General features: G+C 36.4%; 1 protein-coding gene across 1 annotated transcript; it reads left to right on the forward strand.

Annotated features, from left to right (window-relative positions):
- The first annotated feature begins 3,426 nt into the window (after positions 1-3,426).
- LAMP1 (lysosomal associated membrane protein 1) lies at positions 3,427-23,661 on the forward strand. The gene is made up of 9 exons (XM_070943187.1): positions 3,427-3,622; positions 12,275-12,393; positions 18,346-18,565; positions 18,892-19,050; positions 19,524-19,741; positions 20,313-20,435; positions 21,194-21,263; positions 21,651-21,821; positions 22,730-23,661. Exons 1-9 carry the CDS (start codon positions 3,574-3,576, stop codon positions 22,867-22,869), a joined length of 1,269 nt encoding a protein of 422 aa, XP_070799288.1. The 5' UTR covers positions 3,427-3,573; the 3' UTR covers positions 22,870-23,661.
- Positions 23,662-24,351: the final 690 nt, after the last annotated feature.

Consider the following 24,351-nt stretch of genomic DNA (forward strand, 5'->3'; position numbering starts at 1 on the left):
TGCCTTTGCCTTGAACAGAGAAGAAAATAATGTTAAGATTTTTTGTCTTTATTTTAGTTAAGGTGTAGATAAGTCAGAACCTGCTCCAGTTGGGCAGCTATCTGTGAGCATCCTCCATCCTCCCAAGCCTTTGGTTATCCAAGTTAACTTTGCCTCCTGACTTAGGAGCCTCCTGGTTTTATTAAAAACAGGTTGACAAAACTGAACAGTGTTTCAGTATTAAAATCATATATGTGAAACAAAGTGTGTAATGAACAAAAGGAAGAAATATGCTCATAGCCTTCTTGTTTCACAGTGAAATAACAATGAGCACTTCCAGTAAATGTTAAGGCCCTTGTCTTATTAAAAAAAGGAAACTAATCTGGTTTTAGGTACGCAGAAACTGTTGTTCAGAATTGTCAACTTGACTAGTAATCAGGCAAGCCTTTTCAAAGCCAGCTTAGTGAGTTTGGGCCAGTCACTCTCTCTCAGCCCAAACTATCTCAGAGTTAGTGTAGGGAAAATAGGAGTATTATGTATGTTTGCCACCTTGAGTTACTATACAGTAATAAAGGCAGGATAAAAAAATATTTTAAAAATGTACCTAGGATTTTGAAATTTCTATATCATTTGTGTTATTTGTGATGACACAATGCATATAACCATGATTCAAAATTGTAGTCATAGAATAAATATAATTATGTAAATCTTTGTTGAAATGTTGTCTATTACTAAATACTTCGGGAAGCCAATTGGATTTAATTCTGTTTTAAATTATTTTAAATTTTGTATTGTATGTATTTTAATCTGGCTGTGCACCGCCCTGAGTCCTTCGGGAGAAGGGCGTATACAAATTTAAATATTATAATAATAATAATAATAATAATAATAATAATAATAATAATAATAATAATATATGGAGATACACACAATGGTGCTTAAAATTTGTGAACTTTTGAAATTTTCAGTGCTTCTTAAATATGATCTAAAATATATTGTGTTTTTCTACACAAGCCCTAAAGAAAACCCAATTAAACAAGTTAATATAATATAATATTATAACTTAGAATAGAATAGAATAACAGAGTTGGAAGGAACCTTGGAAGTCTTCTAGTCCAACCCCCTGCCCAGGCAGGAAACCCTACACCACTTCAGACAAATGGTTATCCAACATCTTCTTAAAAATTTCCAGAAAAACTTGTTCATTTCTTTACTATTGAAAATGATTCAGAGCTACATGTACGATGTTCAATGATCTGCTTCTTGAACCACTATCTGAAACATCTTTAACCAAAGTCCATAGTGGTTTCAAAAATGCTTTAGTTCTGCTTTAGAATTCTGATCAAACTTCATTTTGGAATTAAAATGTATAAACAATATTCTCCTGATGTAAATGTCTGGCATAGAGAAATCAGTGAGGCTGTGTGATTGGGTGCACATTATAAAGATTATCCTGCAGCATTCTGTTTGAATGGTTTTTTTTTTTAATGGAACAGAAAGTCTGTGGCCCTAGAATGCATTGAATATTTAATTGGACAGGATTAATTAACAGTTATTTTTAAATGTTATCTTTCTAAGTTGTATTCTTAACCAGATCAACCTGCCAAGGGTAATTACATAGAAAACCATATTAGCTGAACATTCTAATTCAAGGTATACATTAGTGGTTTTTTAAAAACCATATGAAGTGAATTAAACTGCCTTACTCCAGGACACTTGCTTTATGAAATTTCATGTGACACCACAGGATACTCTAGTTTTCCTTAGTTATTAATTTTTTAATGTGTTTAAATGTTTTATAGCCTGAAAACACATATAAAAATCACATCCATCTCATTACCCTATGTTGACAGAAACAATGGTGCCTGTCTCCTTATTCCTCCCATTTACAGAACCAGAGCTATGTGAAGTCTTTGCAATAGCTTCCCTTCTGCATGTTTAGATATGCTTAGATATGCAAAGAACTAATTTCAGTTTTTGTCATACTAAACCGGTAGCCAGCTGACTTTGATCAGTTGATTTCAGTGAGTTTTCCCCTAATTAAGCCTTCATGGGAATGTAGTCTTATGCAAAAATTCACATTTTTTTTGATTCAACATCACAACGTAATGAATTTGTAAGAGTGTTCTTCTAGTGACTTTTTGTTGAAACACATCCTTTATTCCACTTTAGAAGAGTGTCCATGATGGATTACCAGGAGGCAATGCTTAAGAGTTATCAATTATATTCTGTGTTAACAAAATCTCAGGTCTTGCCAAAACTTTCAAAATTAAGCATGATCATCATGAAATCAGTGAAGTCAAAATACAACACATATTGCTTTGTATACATCAGATTCAGCAATACAATTGCTAATGCTATATAGCAATCAAGATTGTGGTTCATTGAGTACTTAGATTTTCCTTGCTATTAAGCACTTTCTAGGTACGTACTTAATTTCTAGAAAATATTTACTAATAAATACTAATATTAACTACCGTAATAAATCATCGATTCAAGTCTGAGCAGCTCACACTCCAAAAGCAGATGTAACAAAAGTCACATTTTGTCTCAATATCATCAAGAGGGTGGGATAGCAATTCAGAAGGGATCAACGCTTGGTTCTAATCTAAACTCTCCCGATATACGAGTTCAGCTTCTCCCATTCAGATGAACAGCCGTCTCCCGTGCCGTCACTTTCCTAGTTCTGTACAACTCTGGATCCTATCCAGGGTTTTCTTGCGAGATGAACAGAGGGACACTTTAATTGCCATAAGCCTCTCGAGTGTCTGCACGAAATTCACGCCTCTCCAAAAGGGTAGCGACGAGAACACTTCAAAGAATGAAATGTATGTATGTGATTTTGTTTTGTTATCGTCTTTTTGTTTTTTTATGTTTTCAGTTTATAATAAAAATTTAATATTAAAAAAAGAATGATTTTTTTTTAAAAAAACACCGACGTTTCGGTCTGACTCCAGATAAATGCATTCGAGGCTACTAAAAGCCGTTTAAAAAAAAAAAATCCCTCCACCGCTAGTTAACCACAATAAAGCATCACGCGTCCGTCACGTGAAAAGGCAGCAACGCAAACCGACCGCGCGTTAAACTGAGCGCGGGGCGACAGGAAACCGCTGCCTAGGGCTAGCTAGGCCAGGGGTGGGCAACTGTGGCCCTTTTACAACCTGTGGACTTCAACTGAGCCAAGCTGCCTCAGGAATTCTGGGAGTTGAAGTCCACAGGTTGTAAAAGGGCCACAGTTGCCCACCCCTGAGGTAGGCGAACTGCTCTCTCTCGCGCTTGCCCCGTTTTGCTTTGACGGTAATTCTCGCGAGGGCTGGATTCTCGTGCCTACCCTTCTCCCCCTCCCCCCCTTTTTTAAAATAAATAAATAACAAGGAGGCGTGGTCTTAATTGGAATCAGGTGACAGCGAGGGCAATAACGACGGAGGGGCGGGGGTGGGGCTGAAGTCCCGGGTCATGTGACCGCGCCCCTGAACGTTTTTCACCGCTGCGTTGGGTCTCGGCTCTCCGGCGTCCCGTGTGGTTGCTGGCAGCTTCGTTGCGGCGCTCCTCTTCTTTCGCGTCCTCCCTTCTTTCTCGGAGAAGCGCTCCGTCATGGCGGGCCGAAGTGCGGTGGGTTTCCTCTTGGTGGCTGCCCTGCTCGGTGAGTGTGACCGGGGGCGGTTTCTGCTTTCCCCCCCCCCCGACCTCGCAGGGCGATTGTGGGCCGTTCGTCTTCCCTCACGGCGAAGGCCCGCAGGGAAAGCCTCCCGGCTTCCTGCGCAGCGCTTGGACTCGCCTGGCCCTTCCCGTGAGGGAACTGGACGAACTCCCTTCCTCCTCACACCCCACCCTCCAACCTTCCCCGGGGGGCCGGTTTAGCAGGGCGGCCAAAGGGGAAAGTAGGGCGGCCTCTCCTCGGTAGGTTGGCCGCCTCCTTGCTTGGCGAGGCGGTTCCGTTGGCTGCCTTTCGGAGAAGGTGAAAGGATGGCGGAGAAAGCGGTTTCCTTTTTCCCTGCTTGCTCTCCCTCCCCGCTCACATATATCCGCCGCTTCTGCTCAGCGTTGATCCGGGTTGATAAGAGCCTCCGAACCGGATCGGCTGTTTAAACTGCCCATTAAAGAATGCGTGATAAAGACGGAGCGGCTGCTAGGCAGCCTCGGCCTCCTTTTTGCGCTCTGGTGTCCTTTCGCAATGCTTGGAGTAGTGAAATCAGTGCTTTTCCTTTCTTCCTTTTCTTCTTCCTGAAATGCATCCGAGCGCTTTGGATTTGCCTTTTCCCAGCCTCTAGTCAGCATTTGGAGGAAATGACTAATTGCTTTCTCCTTTTTTTTTTTTGTCCTTTTTTCTTTTCATGCCCTTTTGGGGCACTGTAATGTAAAATAGGCTGCTCTTCCACCTTCCATTATGCTGGATAATTGGGAAATTTTAAAGCTGGAGGCCTCATTTTTTTTTTTTCCTTCTTCCTTGGCGGAGTTGGTTGCTGTATTCTCCTCCCAATTATATTCGGCTGCTGAGATGCTCTGCTCCAATATTTTGACTTACTCTGTACTTCTTAGAACTGCAGAGGTAGATTGTGGGCCATAGGTGTTAACTTATGCTGGCTCGGTGTTCAAAGCTTGTACTACGGAAAATAAGAGGTGAGAGTTGAAAAGATCAGCGCTAAATCCTTCCCAACTATATTCAGAGAGAGAGAAAAATGAGTTAATTTTACTCATTAGGGAATAATAGCTTAAGGCAGCAGTTTTGTACAAGAAGGCTGTAACTTCTCCCTGCTCAAAGGGCAACACGCTGTTGGTGTTAGGCAAACTACTGCCAGGTTTACAGATGTATGTAGATGGTAAACATCTTATCCTTGAGGAAATTCCCTGTGGTTTTTCTTATGTATTTTCTAAGTAAAACAAACCATTTTAAAATATTTTGCTGTGTCATTTAAACATGGCTTATTTAGCATATGACAGCAGAACTCTTGCTCCCCACAAAGAATGGTTGATTCTTTTTTTCCTCCTCTGAAGTTTCTGGATTTGTACTTCTTCTAAATGTTCTGTCTTTGTGATCATTTAAAGAACCCAAATTTTTCACATGGTTGATTATACAGGTAAGGTTCAGTTGGTTCTATATCCAGGTATTCTTTACCTTACTTTGTGAAAACTAGGTGTGATTCTTTGTAGAATCATGTAATCTGCTACCATTGATCCAAATTACAAGGGTTTTTTTTTATTTTTCCCTATGTCAGTATTTGTTTCCAGTATACTTACTGTGATTCTACAATGTTTATGATAGGGTATGTTCCTATACAAACTTGAGTAAATATTATTGAACTGTATTTACACCAAAGATTCTCAGACTTGTGACCTTGGAGAGTTATAAATCTGTGATACCCCCATATGAATAAAACTAATGAATTCATTCATTTACTTTTGTGAGAAATAAACCACATATCTTTAATAAAGTGTTAATCTAGAGGCCAATAGAACAGCACAATTTTATAACATAAAATATTTTACCTGAAATAATAAAACACTATATTCAAAATCTTTAAATAAAGTTTAATTTTACAGAATTATTCAAATTTAGAGTGTATCTTAAGACTCATTTCTTCTGTATTCGGGATTGAGATATGTATTCTTTTAGAGCAGCAATTGTAAATAATCCTGACCTTGTCAAGTTGCCAGGGCAGAAGAGGAGCATGTAATGAAAGCTATCCACACTTTGGCTTCACAAGCAATAAGAGCTTTGCTTTGACAAGTCAGTTGTTGGCTTGTCCAGGCAAAACAAGTAGTGCTTCTGATAGAGCTTCTGCTTTGTGGGTGTAAGCCTTTAGGCTTGTGTATATAAGGCCTGAGGCTTGGCATATTGTACTGTAGCTGTGGTTGGCCAAGTTGAAGAAAATTCTGTGGTAATCCAGCCTTGTATGTTCTCCCTCAGACTGGCCTACAATAGTCTAGATCAGGGGTGGGCAAATGTAGCTCTTTTACAACCTGTGGACTTCAACTCCCAGAATTCCTTGGCTGTCTCAGGAATTCTGGGAGTTGAAGTCCACAAGTTGTAAAAGAGCCACATTTGCCCACCCCTGGTCTAGATAATACACAATTTCTTAGCTTGTAAGGAAAATATTAAAGAATACCCATAAAAACTATTGATTTAATAGTGGCTGGTTTCATTGTGGTTCTGTAAATGAGATGGATTAAAAAAATTCTTTAAAATTTGACACAGAGCAAATGTTACCTCATTCTTTCTTGCTTTGAAAATATGTCTTATTTCATTGCTTATGATTTATGTTTTCAAGAGTTATGCAGGGAAAAAAATGAAGTCAATATCTTTTTGAGCTTAAGTATTTCATAAATATAGCTTTCCAATGCCAACATACCTTTACTTTATCTGAGTTGAATCTATGAATAATTTGGTTTACAATGTTTTAGTGACATTGAAGCAGATTAGGAAAACAAAAGGACATTGTTTAATTAGTGAAGTCAGTCTTCCCTGTTTATCATCAGCAAAGATGAAAATGTTCTTGTTATCTATATGTTTAGGCACTGCAAAACTAGAATTTTAAAAGATAAACTTGTAAATATGACTCTGAATTTGGTTTTGTATTTGATACTCTGTTTGAAAGCCAATTTGTTACCTATTATGCCTTATAGAAATAAAATATTTCTATACCTTCTTTTAAAAGCATGCAAATAAAATTCTCTTTCAGAGTTGTTTTTGACTTTTAAAAAAGCTAATCCGGCATGAAAATTGAACTAGAACTCTATTGGCTGGAAATTGCAATTTATTGCCATGATATGTGACTTTCATAGCCACAAAAGTTTCAAAATTAAACTACTAATCCAATGTTATTCTCTATAGAAATGTATTTATTAATTTATGCAGTTTACTTCCCAATCCAGTTGGATTCCAGGAAATATAACAGTATTAGTAATCAGACACAAAGATACAATAATACATTGTAGTCAGTTGCAATTTTTCCATATAATTGCTGTGTATACAACTAGGTAATGTTTTTTAAATTCTACTTTGAAAATGACACAGTTTTTATACGAAAAATATATGTTTGGTTGACCTGGTTCAATTCCAGATTTCTAATAAATAATGGACTGGATTCTCCACCATTTGTAGTAAGGTCTTTGCATCTGCCTATGAGCTCAACTGATGAGGGCACTGTTGTAACTTAAAATGAGACATAGGGCTTTTAGAGATCAAATAGGACAGAAAGAATTGAAGGAATAAAGTGGCTTTATATTTAAGAAAACTATAGACTTTACACAGGAAATGCCTGTTTTTTGTTTTAACTTTCCCTATGTTCTTGTGCTCACATGTGCTATTCTCAAGACCCACTTGACCCCATAAAATACTCTGTGTTTTGACAGAACCAGGACAGAATTATATAGGCATGACAGTATAATACGATTATACGATTTACTTAGGAGTAGAACTAGATTACAACTTTACTCTTCTGCTCTTTCCTTTTGGGGACAATTACACAGTTGCTCCCTAATCTTAATTTTCCAGTACCTTTATAATATTAGTCCTATTAAGTAATGAAAATGGATGTTGTATCCTATTAAAGTGGCTTCAATTTTTCCAGTAAATGAAATAGGCTACTTTAAGATAAATACCACTTTTGTTTTTTTAAGGTTGCATACTCTAATGGGGTTGGGATCTACTTGAACAGCATTTCAGTATTATATTTTTACTGCTTATGCTGAGAACTATGGGGTGGAAGATTGGATTTGGTCAATAGGCAGAATCCAGCTCACCACTTATTCAGTGAGCTAACAGGTCTGGAATTAGAACTTATTTGATTTCATTTGGAACCTTATCCAGTACTGTAGTAATATAATTTTTTCTGGGCTTCATCTGGTATGCATCTTCCCTCAGTGAAAAAAGAGGTGACAAACTAGTAGCATTCAGAACTGCCATTCCCCCTTTATAGGAAGAAGTAAGTATGAGCAAGGAACAGAGCTTTGATAGAAGGTAAGGTGTGAATCAAAACTGCTTCATCCTGGTTTTAATCCATGTTAGCCTGCAAGATTGATACATTGATACTAGTTTGCCCTACAAACCCTGTGTGGCTGACTATGAAGATGGAAGAATTATCTTCATTTGATAATCCTAAATGTCAGGTTTTACTATTGTAAATATCTTGTCTTTAGGTCTTTTTAAAATCCCAAATCTAAGACAGAATACTCTTTTGTAAGAAACTAGCCTTCCCCCTTCTTCCATTTTTAAATAGTGAACAAAATCATAACAGAAATCAACGTATTTGGCGTATTCAGAAGATGCTGGGGTGCAATGTGTATCTTTTCTGATAGGAAGCAGTTGCTGCCCCATAAAATGTAGTTTTGCTTAGATGTAGGTTTGATAATATGTATATCCAAAAGCAGAAGGAAGGGCAGAGGAGACAATACTTCTACTGTAATTTGGATCTAAGTTGCACACATTTTAACACTTACATGGGCTACATGCACTGGAATAAGATGCATTCCAGTGTTGAGATACTACAAACCCAGTTAATTTGGACAAAGGGACAAGTAACAGGGTATAATAAATCCTGCATATAATCTGATGTCAGACTTTTTTAATGTTAGGAAAATCTTATTCGGTAGCACTATAAAGTTATTTGTAGCCACTTTTTTAAAAAGAAAAAAAGGGTGCTACATTATATGAAAATTTGTATAGTATCTAGAAGCTAGACCTGAAAAAAGAGAAGTACCAGTACAAATAATGCCAGTTAAGAGTTACTACTGATTTATAATTGTAAAATTAGATGCCTTTTTTTAAAAAAAATAACTATCATATCAACTTTTTCCTCTTCATAAACTATATGTATATATGTTTTTTTAAATTTGATTTATATGCCGCCCTTCTCCGAAGGCTCAGGGCGGCTTACAATGTGCTCAGCAATAGCCTTCATCCTTTTGTATATTTATACAAAGTCAGCTTATTGCCCCCACAAACTGGGTCCTCATTTCACCTACCTTAGAAAGGATGGAAGGCTGAGTCAACTTTGAGCCTTGGCGAGATTCGAACCCTGCAGTAATTGCAGGCAGCTGGTCTTAATAACCAGCTTAATAACAGGGTGCCTTAAACCCCTGTACTACCAAGGCTCTTGTTACCATAGCCCTTTTCAAGGGAAATAGCAAAATGGGGAAAATACAGAGAGGGATTAGGAAATAGCTGGATAGAAAAAAGGAAGAAAGAAAACATGGCAATAGGAGAAATAATGAACAGAAGAAGGGAGGGAAATTGAGAAAATTGTGGAGCAAACCATCTGCCCATCTAGTATAGCATTTCATATCAGTAATCAATTTGATGCATTTGAGATATATGGACGAGTTGGTGATATCCTTCCCTTATCAGCAGGCAGTAAATAAAACATGCTGCCTATGACGTAAGAGGAAATAAATATTCATCAATATTAGTAGCTACTTGAGAGCCTTCTCTTCCACAAATATATCCAATCCATTTAGTCATCAAAATTGTCACCAATAATTTGCCGATAGCAGATTTCAGTTTAATTATACACATTTTTTTTGCTGAGGTGAGGATAGGAGAACATCTTCATACAGAGAAACTCCAGTCGGGGTTGGGGAGGGGGATTTTATTTGACAACATTATTTGTGCCATACATAAATGAATTGCTGTAGCCTGTTGTCATAGCAGATCTTCAACTCCCCATTTTGTTTTGACTTTTACTATATCTTTTCCAATTCAGTAATAACATCTTTAAAATTCATTGACCAGGATTGAGCGCAATACTCCAGATAAAGTCTTACAATAAATTTACATATTACATTATAATTTACCAGTCAGATCTAATTAGGTCTAATGATTCAAGGCGTGGAATATAGTTCTAACAGCAGCTGCAGAGAGTGTTGATATTGCCGTCCAGCTCTCCAGTGTGAATCTACAGTCCTTTCCCTTTTCAGTCACTGTCAACAGTGCTCCCACTACATTTGTGATATTTTGTATGCCTGATATATTACTATCTATCCTATGACCTCAGCAGTGAGAAGCAAAGCATTCAGTTTCTATGCTAGTTTTTTCAGCACACGTCCTGATGTTTTCTTTGCTCAAATTCCTATTTTGAAGAACTATTTTGTTTTGTCTTAATGTTTTTAAACATTGCTTTTCTGCATCTTTTATTGACAGCTTGTGTTTATTTAGCCATGTTTATGAACAAGAGATATATTTTGTTGTAATAAGATCTCTGAGTCTGGTGATTATTCACTTCAGTCTCCTCTTGAAACGTAGTTAAGAAGTACTTCTTGACCTGAGATGCACATTGTGGCTAATATTCTATTATTACACTTTTAAATAATTCTGAGCATTGTGGAAAAGACTGATCTTGACTCTACTCTAATTTTACCATGGCTTTTGAACTTCTTCAGTAAGGCTTCATATACATGGATGCCCAAAGTTGTGCAATATTATGATTCCAAGTGGGAGAAGAGGGAAGCCTTCTTTAGGCCTTATGCAATATTCACTAGGCACATCGCCCCTTCTATTTTTTAAAATGAGACAATCATCGCTTACAGTATCTGCACCATTCAGCAACTCAGTCTGCAATTATTTAAACCAGTGTATTGCTTTGGTTGCAATAGCCTCAGCTGTTCCTAGCTGGGAGTGTTAGAAAATTTAAGTTCACAACTAAATTATTTATAGGGAAGGAAACTTAATCAGGTAAATATTTTTCCCTCTCTCTCCAAGTACAGAGGTCAGACTGAGAATACAGACTGTATAATCCTAGTATTGAAGCTAGTACTGACCCCTGTAAAAATAACTCTGTAGTTATAGCTATTTGCAGGTAGTTTGAAGAGTTGATCTAGATGGCACAAGCAGATTAATTAATCTCCCAAAAATCTTGTTTTGAGCTACCAGTTCTCCTTAGGGCAAAGCAGTTTTCAAAGGAAGATTTGTTAGTACCCTAAATGCTGAAAATGTACTTTTTTCTTCTCCTAAATATAATCCATAGCTCCCCCATCCTAGTTCTCACGTTCATTAGGTTTTCAGATTGAAGGAAGTCTCACTAGAATATTAGAAGCAATTTTAAACAATTTGTAAAAAGCTATAAGGACAATAGTGCCAGAAAATTCTACAATATTCTAAAGTGCTGTATTGTTAATAGCATAATCTGTTCTTGTTCCTGTTTGTACCCTTTCAAATAACTTGTGTTGGTATTCATTATGCATTCTGTATGAAGCTTGGATAAAACACTGACACAAAAGAGCTTTTGCCACATTATATATATATGAAGGACTATTTCTTCAAGTAGGAATAGTGCACACACAAGAAAAATGTGCAGCTGTATTGTAACGGTAATGGCAATCTCATTTTGTCCTACCCTACACTCTACTGTAGAAAAATGCTATACATGTGTATGATTGTGTATACAAAATTACTAATTGTAAGTTTAAGGTAGGAAAATGATATTACAGGGACGTTGTCTCTTGAGAATTCAATGCACAAGGAGTACAGCATTTTAAAAATGCAAGTCTTTGAAGAATTGTCATATACAAATTACACTGTCATTGAGTGAATCATTAGCTCTTATGGGTGATAGTTTGTACAGTTGCTGTTGACAACAGCTTGTACTGTAATAACAGGAATCTTGTTAATGAAGTGTAGCTAAGAGATGAAGTTAATATTACTTGCTTTTAAAACTTTGTCTCCTGCCAGGCAGAATTAATATGCACAAGTTTGTAAGGTAGTGCTTTTGGCATCAAGAACCCCTCCCCCTCAAGAATTAATGTTATCTCATTTTTAAAATCTGAAGGAACATTAACATGGGAGGGAGAGGGAATAGTGTACCGGTATTAGTTGGGTAATTTTGAAATAGTATTTTAACCAGTATGTTAAGAGTTCTCTATACAAATTATGCTGTAGAAACTTTGTTAACAAAAAGAAATCAACTACTCTCAAATTAATCGTCTTGCTTTGATTCTTACTGCCTCTTCAGTATGTTTAATCTTTGTGAACTTGTTCCATATACAATAAAAGAGGTATAGATGAATATTGAACACAGATCGTTCTTAAATACTAAGCTTCATAAGGCAATTGTATGTAAACAGGGTAGGATGAATGCATTCATTCTTAAATCACTTTCTATGTACATAAGAGCTCTACATAAGTTAGAATCCTGACTAGGTTTTTCTTATATAATAAAGGGCTTAGATCACTTGTACAAACAAGAACTTTATAAAGCATGAAGATCTTCTGAATGTATTTGTACTATATTGAATCTCAAGTTACAGCTCTTTAAGATAATTGTAATCACTGCTTTGTTTGTCTTTTTTTATATATTTATAGGGTTTTTACAAACAGCAGCGTCATTTCAAGTGAAAGATTCAGAAGGAAAACTATGCCTATCCGCCAATTTCTCCATGAGGTTCACAGTGGAGTTCGTCACAAAGAGTAGTAAAAAACAGGTGAAACTACTGAAATTTAAAGGGATACTAACAATGCATGTCGTTAGAGCACTCTGTCTTGGTACAGGTAGTCCTCAACTTACAACCACAGATGGAGTGAAAGAGCTGCCTGCTGGAGGATGTCAGGTCTGATCTTGCAGCCTGCTGAAGGATTTCCCCCCTGCATGGAGGAGGAATCCTTCAGGGAACTTCAGAAATGGTCCTGCAGCCCATGAAAGGATTTCAGTTCCCCTTCATGCACAGAGCTCCATGCATTCCTTCCTCAGTCCCATTGAGTTTTTCAGCACCCTTCTGTCCCCTCCCCTTGCAGCCGGCTCTTCCAGATTCCCCAATAACTTTTGGGGAAACTGGCAAAGAGAATGGCAAATGGTGATCATATGATTACAGGGCAATGGGCAAATGGTGATGAATGTGAGCCAGTTGCCAAGTGCGTGAAATGCGGTCGTGTGATTGTGACCTTCAGAAATGCTTTGCAAGCTGTTAAAAAAAGAAAACCCTTTCTGAGGCTGTTGTAACTTTACAACATTAAATGATTGGTCAGAAATGGAAGACTATCTGTACTAACCCTCTTCTGCTTTTTAGATTGTATGATAGCAAACTTTGTGAAACACGTACTTTATATGTGAAAACCAGTTTGATATAATAGTTGGGCCAACATCAACCAGTGACTTCATGTCTAGAGTGGACCTAGATCACCCAGTTTCTAGCCTGGTTCTTGTAGTCCCGCTTAGGCATGAAATCAGTTGGGTCAGGTTAGGCCAGTCATTCTTTTAGCCCTAGAAGAAGAATGCAATGGCAAGCCACTTCCAAAAATCCTGCCAGGAAAATTGCATGGTTTTCTTGAAGACAGATATTCACAGCTCCCTTTGCATGCATATGTTCAGCCTATTTTGTGTTATATTTTAAATATTAAGTTAAAGAATTCAAAAAATAAATCACTGCTGAAAGATAAAATTAATACTTGCAGTGAATCAGTGCAGGTAATTTATACTGTATGCATGGTGTTAAACTGTAAAAAAAAAAGGTTATGTTAGTTACCATGGGCAACTAACCTGGGCAATTTAAGTGCCTTTGCAAAACAGCAAAGTAGGTAGTAATAAGAAACATAGTTTGAGGCTACACAGAGACTAATAGACACTGACAGATCAATCCTCCAAGTTGTCCAATAGTTTTGAAAGCCATCTAAATATATGGCCAACACCAGATCTGATGGCAGCAAACCATGGTTTCAAATCTACATAAGGCAATACTTTTTACTGCCCTAAATTTCCCAACATTTTGTTTCAGTAGATACCTTTGAATTCTGTTGTTCCTGTATTTTGGAATTGAGGATTGGACAGGGTATACTTTCATCTACATTTTCCAGTCTTTTCTTAAGTATATTGTTTATAAACTAAAACAAATATTACATTTTTGTAGAGAAGCTGCTTTGACACTTAAGCTTTTTGTTGTCCTATCTATATACAGAACATGTTTAGTAATACAGTATATTATTACTCTTATTGAGTGTGGCAGTTAAAGCAGTACTCCAAATATGTGTTTGCACAATAGTTTTATTAAGTTTGTGTACTGTATTGGCAGTGTTGTTTTCAAGCCATTAATTACTGAGTCCATGGAATTGAAGGAATTTAGTTCCTTCTCATTTTATTCACACAGAAATTGCAAAGGAAGAAAGTTGGTCCAAAGTGAACTAAATGAGGATTTGACTCTGAATTTTTCCTATCCTAGTTTCAACCATAAAGTATCTATACTGTTAACACTATTTTCAAATCGCTACAGGGTTCTGAAACATTTTATTAGTATAAATCCTACCCATCCAAGATGTTATATATTGCTCTTTTATTATTTGTACAAAAAGTACTCCTTTCCTTTACTAGAAATCCATCTTAGTTCCACATTTAACTTGTAATTCTGTTAAATTCCTTAATAACCAAAGCAAATATCATTATAAATGGCAAATACGATGTGATGTGAGCAGCTACATTCCTTATTTAGAAAAAACACTAGTAACATTAGATGTTTCTTTTTTTAATACTAATTTTATTAAAAATTACAATTGCAAAGATTAAAAAAAGGAAATGAATAAGACAGTGAAAAGTAAGAAAAATAGAAAAATAAATAGCATAGTAAATAAGAAGAAAAATGTATAAAGAAACAACTTTCTGCTTTATAAGAAATGTAAACAATTTTAGTAATTTACCCCATCTTATTTCAGTTCTTATCAGTAAAAGTCTTTTAAGGACTTTCCATTAAGTCCGTTAAAAGTCCAGAGATAATATCTATTTTGACCTTGATCAAATATGTTGCGTTCCTTCCTTTTATTTTTAACAGTCTCTTTTTAAAATCACTATTAGAAAATTATCCAAGTCACTCTCTTGGTTTATTACATCCCTTTTATTATCTTTCCTATACTATACCATACATTCATTTGTAATTTTTTTAATCCACTTTCAGATCAGTTTCCACCTTGTCAGGGTAAAACTTGTTCCTTTTCCATAACATCTTCTAAACACAATCTTTGTCTAGAGGCAGCCATTCTTAAAGTTATTTTCTGGGTCCTTTAAAAATATCATTCAATATATCAATATTTGCTTCATTTTGTATTTGCAAGTCAGATTTAAGTGTTCTCCTTTAATCTTCTCCTGTAATCTTTAGTTCTTTTTGATTCCTCTAGCATCCAGCCTTCAAAGTCTTACCTATCTTTTTTTTTTTAAGAATTAAAAACAAAATCATTTTCTCACAGGAAGGCTTTTTCTAATTATTTCCAAAATCTTATTTCAAATCCATCTATACTTCAATCTGTTTCCAAAATCAAAGTTCTAATCACCCTTTTTGCATTTTAACAAAAAGAAGTCGAACAATTTCCAAAAGTGGTTAGAAAAGGAAATATGGGAATTCAGTGTTCTTTTGAAATCACTGACTGCTGTTTTATGAAAACGGCTAATCCCTCATCTCCCAGAGCTCTAAAGCCACTGGAATCCCACTGTCTTGCAGTCTCCTCATTAGGAGCAGCTCTCTGAAGCATTCGTAGGTGATCTCAAATCCACTCCTTATCCAGAAAGGTATTTCAGAAAGCCAACCAGCCCTTCATTCTGCTGTGGTTGTTGGCTCTGCTTTTAGTGGAATCATCTTCAGTTTACCTTTTCTTCGCTGGAAGTCAGCATTACGTTGTGTGAAAATTATTAGGCAAGCTGTATTTTGGAGGATTAATTTTATTACTGAACAACTACAGTGCTCTTGGTCAATCCAAAATGTTAATACTCAAACCTGAATATTTAAGAAAGTAAAAGTGAGATTATGGCTTTCTTAGGAGAATATCTATATGTGCACAATTATTGGGCAACTATTAGTGTGCACAATTATTTTGCAACTAAATGAAAAATGAAAATTTTCCCATCTCATTTATTTTCATCTGTTAAAGTGAGAATACTAAACAAACAACTCAAAATTTAAAAATAAACATTTCTGACAGTTCAAAAAATAAATAAATCGGTGACCAATATAGCCACCCTTCTTTTCAGTAACAGTCATAAACTTTCCATTTATGGAGTCTGTCAATTTCTTGATCTGTTGATGATCAACCTTTTGTGCAACATCAACCACAGCCTCTCAGACACTGGTCAGGGAGGTGTACTGTTTTCCTTCACCATAAATCTCCCATTTAAAAAGGACCCACAAGTTCTCAATAGGATTTAGGTCAGGTGAGGAAGAGGGGCATGTTATTATTCTTTCACCTTTAAGGCCTTTACTGGCTAGCCATTACTAGTACTTCGATGCATGTGATAGAGTATTGTCCTGCATAAAAAATCATGGTCTTCTTGAAAGATGCAGACTTTTTCCTGTACCATGAAGAAAGTGTCTTCTAAAAACTGGCAGTAGGTTTGGGAGTTGATTTTGAGTCCATCTTCAACCGAAAAAGGTCCAACTAGCTCATTTTTCATAATACCAGCCCATACCAGTATCCCACTTCCACCTTGCTGGTGTCTGAGTCAAAGTGGAGCTGTGTGCCCGTTACTGATCCAGCCACAGGCCCATCCATCTAGTCTGTGAAGAGTCACTCTCATCTCATCAGGCCATAAAACCTTTGAAAAATCTGTCTTAAGATATTTCTTGGCCCAGTCTTGCCGTTTCAAGTTATGTGTCTTGTTCAGTGGTGGTCAGGTTTCAGACTTCCTTACCTTGGCCATGTCTCTGAGCACCGAACACCTTGTACTTCTAGGCACTCCAGGTAGGTTGTAGTTCTGAAATATGGAAGATAATGGGTTCCTGGTAGATTCATGTTTGATTCTTCTCAAATTTTGGCAGTGAAGGTGCGTCTTTTTTTCTCAACACATTTCTTGCAACCCTGTTGACTATTTGTAATGTAACGTTTGATGGTTCTGTGATCAGGCTGCAATATGTATCTTAGCAATTTTAAGAGTGCTGCATCCCTCTGAAAGACTTGTTACAATTTTTGACTTTTTAGAGTCAGTTAAATCTCTTTTTTTAGCCCATTTTGCCTGAGGAAAAGAAGCTGCCTAATAATTTTGCACACCTTGATATAGGGCCGTGATGACAAACCTATGGTACACGTGCCATAGGTGGCATGTGTAGCCATATCAGTGGGCATGCCAGCTCAGCTCTAGCGCGTATGTGTGCGCCGGCCAGCTGATTTTCGGGTCTTCTGGGCCCACTAGAAGTAGGGAAACAGGCTGATTTCTGCCTCCGGATGGCCTGGGGGGTGGGGAAAACCCGTTTTTCTTTCTTACCTGGCTCCAGGTCCTCCCTATGTATCTGGGGAGGATGAAAACAGCCTTCCCCACCCCTTTGGAGGCCCGAAACGGCCCGTTTTCCAACTTCCGGTTGGACAGGAAGTGATGTTTTTTGCTGTCCCCAGCCTCCAGAGACTCCTAGAGAGGCTCTGGAGGCTGGGGACAGCAAAAAAGTCACTTCCTGTCCAACCGGAAGTTGGAAAACGGGCTGTTTCAGGCCTCCGGAGGGCCTCTGAGGGGTTGGGGAAGGCTGTTTTCGCCCTCCCCAGATGCATAGAGAGGATCTGGAGCCAGGTGAGAAAGAAAAACGGGCCGACTAGGCCATTGTGTGCCAGGGGAGGGGAGGTCGCGCATGCATGCGCAGGACAGGGCACATAGAATTATGGGTGTGGGCACACATGCGTGAACCCCTCCTGGCACGTGATGGCAAAAAGATTAGCCATCACTGATATAGGGTGTTGATCTCCTTAGGTCACACCCTCCCTCATTACACAAATACACATCACCTGATATACTTATATCCATTACGCATTTAAGTTTATACAGCTTGGAGTTGGAAAATATGCATACAAAGGACTATATGATCAAAATACTCACTTGCCTAATAATTGTGCACAAGGTGTAGACATTTCTAATAATTATTCCTTCTGCCCCTCCTAAGAAAAGCTTTTTAGAGTATAAAATTAAAATTAAATGATAAGGAGTGGTTGAAAAGTTTTGCTCAAGAACCGTCTGAATTCTGTATATATCTAGAATGGATGTATATGTCAAAACTGCTCCAAATACATGGGCATGTATTAATCTTGAATGATGAAGGAATTACATGTCTGAAGTGCTCATTATCAATACTGGGCATAGAAAAATTATCAAAAATTGATTTACTAGTTTGATTGAGATTTGGCAGATTTGTGTATAAATCTATATTTACCCTTGATATTCTCACAAGATTGTTGTGGGGTAAAATAGGCGGGAAGTGTGGTAGATATGTTTGTCACCTTGAGTTATGTGTAAAAATAATAAAGGTGGGATACAAAATAAATATGTATTTGTTAGATCACCTTTTATAAATTATTTGTGGCCTTTACACGCAAATATATAATCTGTTATATACTATTGTGGGCTTGTTGAAGGATGAGCTAAAATCGGGATTGCATGTTAAATCTACAGGTGTTAAATATAAATAATCTCTTACGTCCCTCAGAATGCAACCTTCATACTTCCAACTGAGGCTTCTGTAATGAATGTTAGCACCTGTGGCAACAAGTTAAAGCCTGAAGAAATTCTTGTAGTTGGATTTGGCAAAGGACATTCATTAAATATGACATTTGAGAAAAAAGAAACATCCCGCTACGTGGCCAGTGCTTTGGTGTTCAAATTCAACTTGAATGATTCTTTATTGTTCCCCAATTCATCTGGTGGAGGTAAGTGAAGAGGTTTTATTTTTAAGGTTTTCAAAATCATCTGCACAGGGAGGTGTAATTGGTAAAGGTTTTGAATTAGGAACAGAAAGACTCGGGGTACTGATCCATCATGAGCTTCAAACACACTCTGGGTGGCTTTGGGCTACTCTTTTGCAGTCTTGGCCCAGCCTCTCTGCATTATGGGTAGAAAAATAGGAGGAGAAAGCACTGCATATAGGGACTTGAGCCCCTGAGTGGAAGATGGGGTATAATAAATAATAGTGTTGGGTTCCACTTGTATAGAATTCTCTGAAGAATCTTAAATTATTGTCTGTTTCTTGCTACAGAACTAACAGAAGAAATGGAGAGAACTGATATTCAAGCAGACTTAAATACAAAATACACGTGCCATAGCAACAAGTCAATAACTGCGGAAAAAGTGTCTGTTTTTCTTAGTAATGTTGAAATTGAGGCATACGTTACAAATGGCACCCTCAGTAAAAAAGGTAAGTTCTTCTAAAGAGTAACCACGCTAAGTTAAGTATTTCTATTCAGTTTAAGTCTAGCTCTGAGTCTTATCCACTTTCATCTGAAACTATTTGACAGTTTTGTAATTGTTTTTGAAAAGTACACATTGCAGGCTTAGTAGAGTGCTTGATTTCATTGAATCATGTAACTTTAAAACATATTTTAAAAACAATTAGTATTGTTGGGGCAGATGCACTTGGGGGTTATATGTGAGTGGCATATTTAGAGATGCATTTAAAGAAAAAAGGAGCAGATTCTCCCTTTCTGTCACATTTTTAAAATTCCAGTTTGGTAATTATTGTTGAAGGAGCTCTTTGGTTCCATCCATTGTTTTGGGGCATTCTGTTAATGTTTAAGTAGGCATTTCTCCTGGCTATTGGAAGTAAGTAAGGGGTTCATAATTTTTCAGTAAAGTGTTCCAGCTTTGTAATTTGTAGTTGTTGCTTTTTAGAAACAATTTGTTCTGAAGACAAAGGTCCTACTATTAGTCCCGTAATCACTACTCAACTACCAACTCACATACCTTCAACTACTATTGTTACAACTACCAGTGTACCACCCTCACTAAAACCAGAAGTTGGACACTACAGTGTAAATGGTTCATCTGGGATGTGCTTACTTGCTTCTATGGGTCTGCAACTTAATCTTACCTACAGTGCACAAAATAAGGTATATAACTTTTTAATATACTTTTAGACTTTCCAGAAGATCAGATCCTTGCAACTAGAGCATCTTTTTAAAGCCTCATCACTCTAAGTAGTAGTTCTAGCTCTAGTTCTTCTCTGTACATGTATTCTGTACACGTAGAACATTTTTCCATAGCTCATTTCCATTTATTTTTATTAAATTTAGAAACTTCCCATCTCATACTTCCCAACTCTGGGCGGTATTCAAGTAAAATAATAATATTGCTGTATCTATATTTGTGTTACATATAGTATACCTTAATAAGATAGCTTTGAGAAGTTTATTTTCAACTTTAAAACAAAGTTTTAATTATATTGTAACCTTAGAATGGTTGAAACAATTGCTTTCAACTGTGAATATTATTAAAAAACTTTAATCAGACTACACTATGGTGCAAAATGCTGTATTCGCCTTATATAAATAATTGTGAGATATATAACAGTTCTTTACTGTTTGGATAAATATAATTGAATTAAAATAGTACATAACGATAATTGCTACTTTTTCATCTGTGTGAAGCTCAAACTTTCTTTCACAATGTTTTTTTTTAAAGACTGTTCTTTCAAAAGTGTTGAATATTCCACCAAATGCAGTTTCTTCTGGGAAGTGTGATAACAGCACAGTTACTTTAAACTTAAGTTCTGGGAGCACCAACATTTCTCTCAATTTTGCACAGGTAAGCATAATTCAATGTACAGCACATTAAGTAAGCACATGACTAACTTACAACTTCCTGCCAGCTTCTGACAAAGTTAATGGGGAAGCTGGCAGGAAGTCATAAATCCTGGGAAGCTTGCAAGCAGACCAATGGAGGAGTGATTTCCACTGAGTACAACTATATGGGGGATGTTTGCAGTGGTCTGGCATGCATAAGCACCACCAGGCCGGGTTGTTGGTGGTGGTGGAGGGGTGCTGCAAAGAGAAACTATAAGAAAGTAGAGGGAGCAAATTCAACCTCTGCCAGCTTCCCCATTGATTTTGCTTGTGGGAAACTGGCAAGGATGATTGCAAATGATAATAGCAGGATACTGCAATCATCACAAGTGTGAGCCAGTAGCCAAGCCCTTGGATTGTGATCACGTGATTGATTGAGGGTGCTACAATGGCTGGTATTTGGAGGACCATTTTTAAGTACTGCTTATTCTGCATCATGATAACTTTGAACAGTCCCTGAACAAGTGGACTTTTACAAAAGATTATCTGTAAAATAAAATTTAAAGTCTGTCAACAGATAACTAAAGGTTCTTAATCTGCAGATTGTAGTATATTTCTAAAAAGTTTTAATTACTGCTACTAGACATTTGAATATAATTTTTCAAACTTCTCACATTAGGCATGTTTCCTCTGAATTAAAAACTGCAAAGTATTTGAACTGCAAGCATTTAAGTTAAAGAAAAATGAAATTAATAAGTCATTAAATTTTTTTTTTTTAAGAATTCAAGTACTGAGAAGTACTTTCTTCATGGCATCCACATAACTGCAGATCTTCCTTCTGAAGCTACAGGTAAGAATTAAATTCCTTTATAAAATGTTAATATTCTAAAGGTTTAAAAAATACATAGTATGTTTTAAAAGTTTAAACTTCTCAATTAAATTCCTTTCACATTTCCTAAATTAGCACTAATGTACATTATTCCTTTTCTCCAAATGATCTACCAAATCATTTTAAAAAAAGTATTTGAGCCGTAGGGTCTTTGACCAAATTGTCAGTCATGATTTGATGGTTTCTAACTAAATAAATAGACCACTTTTGAACTTACTGTTTGATGGAGGGCAGAACATCAGTAGCAATGGTTGACTGCTCACTTTTAGTTCAGTTCTACATCTTGCTCTCACTAGTTTTTTAAACCAAAGTTGCTTTTAATTTGGATTGTTTGTAAATCTTTTGCAGAAAAAAATATCAGTGTTGCCAACAATAGCCTAAGTGCGCTAAAAGCTACAATTGGAAAATCTTACAAGTGTGTGGCAGAAGAGATAATTCAGGTTTCAAACAAAGCTGCTCTCAATATATACAATGTTCAAGTTCAGGCTTTCAAGGTTGCAGGATTCAAATTTGGAGCAGGTAAGGTCTATGAATACAGATTTAAAACATACTGTAGCTTATTACAAATACGCATTCCTTAGAAGCAATTGAAATGTTTTGTTTAAATGTATTTTTAAGCAATTTAGGCCTATGTTCTTTCAAAACAGTGTTGAAAAAAGTGTTCTAAGAGGCAACACTGCAATTCCCGTGGCATGTAGACAAATTCTACATTAAAAAAAACAAAAAACAAAATGGGGAATTGAAATTAATAGTCATTTGATTTTTCTCTTAAGAAATGGCACGTTTGTGGTAAATAAAATATCTGTTTGCCATTTCAAATTGGAAACTAACTCTGTGCCTTGTTTCTTCTGGAAAGTAGAATCTGGCCAGGTAGAAAACTTCAATTTTTGAAAATCAAAATAAATTATTTTATATGGCAGAACTGCCTAAAGACAAGATAAGGACTTCTACCACTAGGAGGATTAGAAATTTGTACATTTTATTTGATCATTGGCAAGTGAAGTGTCAAATTGCATTTTTTTAATTTGAATGGAGATGGCTTTTTTTCAAACAGATAACACCTAGGCTGGTTTTACACATTGTTCTAAGGCATACAATTTGTTTGTCCTAATATTATGGCAATATTGTTTTATTCAGTGATTATAACAAATCATATTCTAGTCTAGCACAATATGAGAAGTCTATTTGTAATCTTAAAGCTAGTTCTCCATGTCAATCTATAGATTTTTACCACTGTATTCTAAGTGGTACAAATACAATTATCTCAGATGGTAATTTTTACATCTAGTGTAATAAATAATATTTGTAATTTGGGTTCAGTCAGATGCTTTGACAAATTACAATAATCCATTGAAAGAATTACATTGTACTTGCCTTGCTCTTTTATCTGTTTAAAATTGAGTTAAATTTATTTATTTTTCTTTCAGTGGAAGAATGTCAGCTGGATGAAAATAATATGTTGATTCCTATTGTAGTTGGTGCAGCCCTTGCTGGACTTGTCCTCATAGTGTTGATTGCATATTTAATTGGCCGAAAGCGTAGCCATGCTGGTTATCAAACAATTTAATGATTTGCACTGAATTAAACCAGCATGGAAGAACAGCAGTTGCAAGAAGCAGAAAATTGATTCCCCTCCCCATCTTCTCCTCAGTTAGATTTATGAGGGAGCACAATCTTTTCCTTACAACTGTTTCTTGCAGTGTCTGCTTTACTAAATGTGAAATCCATCTTGTGGCATTTAACGATGCACAAAGGATAACTTTAGTTCTGTTTAATTTTGCTAATGGGTTAAATATTTGCCCATCTAGAAACAGGCTGAAATTTTATGAATGCTTTTCTGAATTGGCATGGTTTATGTCAACTACTTAAATGAGGATGATATAGTTACTTCATACTCCACTTAAATTCAGATTAATTGTATTTAACAAAGGGAAATTTCCACTTTCTGGTACTACCAACCTGTGCTGACCTACGTTTTACTGCATTTACAGTAATGATTGACCAACCAACCTCTGCTATTCCCACTTTGCCTCTACCTAGATGTGTATCATTAATCTTTAAATGCTAAGCTTGGTATATGCAAAGTGTGAAAATAAAATGTGGCTAACTCTTGATATATTTTTGGTCTGTCAGCTTAGTAGGAGCTGGCCCTTTTTTACATGAAAATGGGTGTTACTTTATTTTTGGTAAAGTGAATTTCAGTCTCTTGTTGAAAGTTCAAAGGAGATCCTGTTTCTGCACATGTGTACAATAAATTTCAATCTGCTAATTCTTGCTTTGACTCTGGCTGGGACTGTACACTGCAAGGATCAGTTATGAATGCATTGCCTGTAACAATGCTAATAAAGACTTTTCTGTATGTTCTCAGTGTTCTTTTAAGCAATTACAAAGCTGCTTTGATTTTGAAGTACATTTGTAAAGTTTGGAGGGTAACACTCTTACCTCAGATTCTTAGTTGTAAACTATAAGCCTAAAATATTAATCCATGTTTTGTATTTCAAATAATCTTCCTTCAGTCTTTGCATAGTTGATTTTTTTCCTTTGGAAAAGGGTGGGGTGGAATAATTTACCATTAAACAAGTGGGTATGGAATTTCCTTGTCACACCTGGACCTGAGCTCTTGTGTTTGCTATAATTTATCCATAGAGATTCCCCCACAATGCCACAGCAAGCTAAAATGTTACAAAGTAGTAGGTTGAATAAGGAAAAAGAACACAACTTGGTTATTTCTTGATAGAATAACTTTACCATTAGCAGCACATGGGAGTACATAGGAGACTGCAGCTGTTGATAGTTCTGGGATGAAGCAGATTATTCAGGGCACAACTTCACATGAAGCATTTTGCTCGCTACCAGTTGCATGCAGAAAAGTAGAAAGAAACATAAAAACATTTGTTTTCTAATTTGCTGTAAGGTGTAACTGCTGGGTTTTTTTGATTCTATCAAAAGTTCACTATTCAGAACATAACTGTGTGTGTGCATATAAATAAAATAATCTCATTTAGCAGAGCTAAACAATAGGAAAAGGTAGATATGCTGTTCTTAAAAA

The sequence above is a fragment of the Pituophis catenifer genome, unplaced genomic scaffold (assembly GCF_029215685.1).
Source record: "Pituophis catenifer annectens isolate HBS135680 unplaced genomic scaffold, rPitCat1.0.hap2 SCAF_4, whole genome shotgun sequence".
Taxonomy (NCBI): Eukaryota; Metazoa; Chordata; class Lepidosauria; order Squamata; family Colubridae; genus Pituophis; species Pituophis catenifer.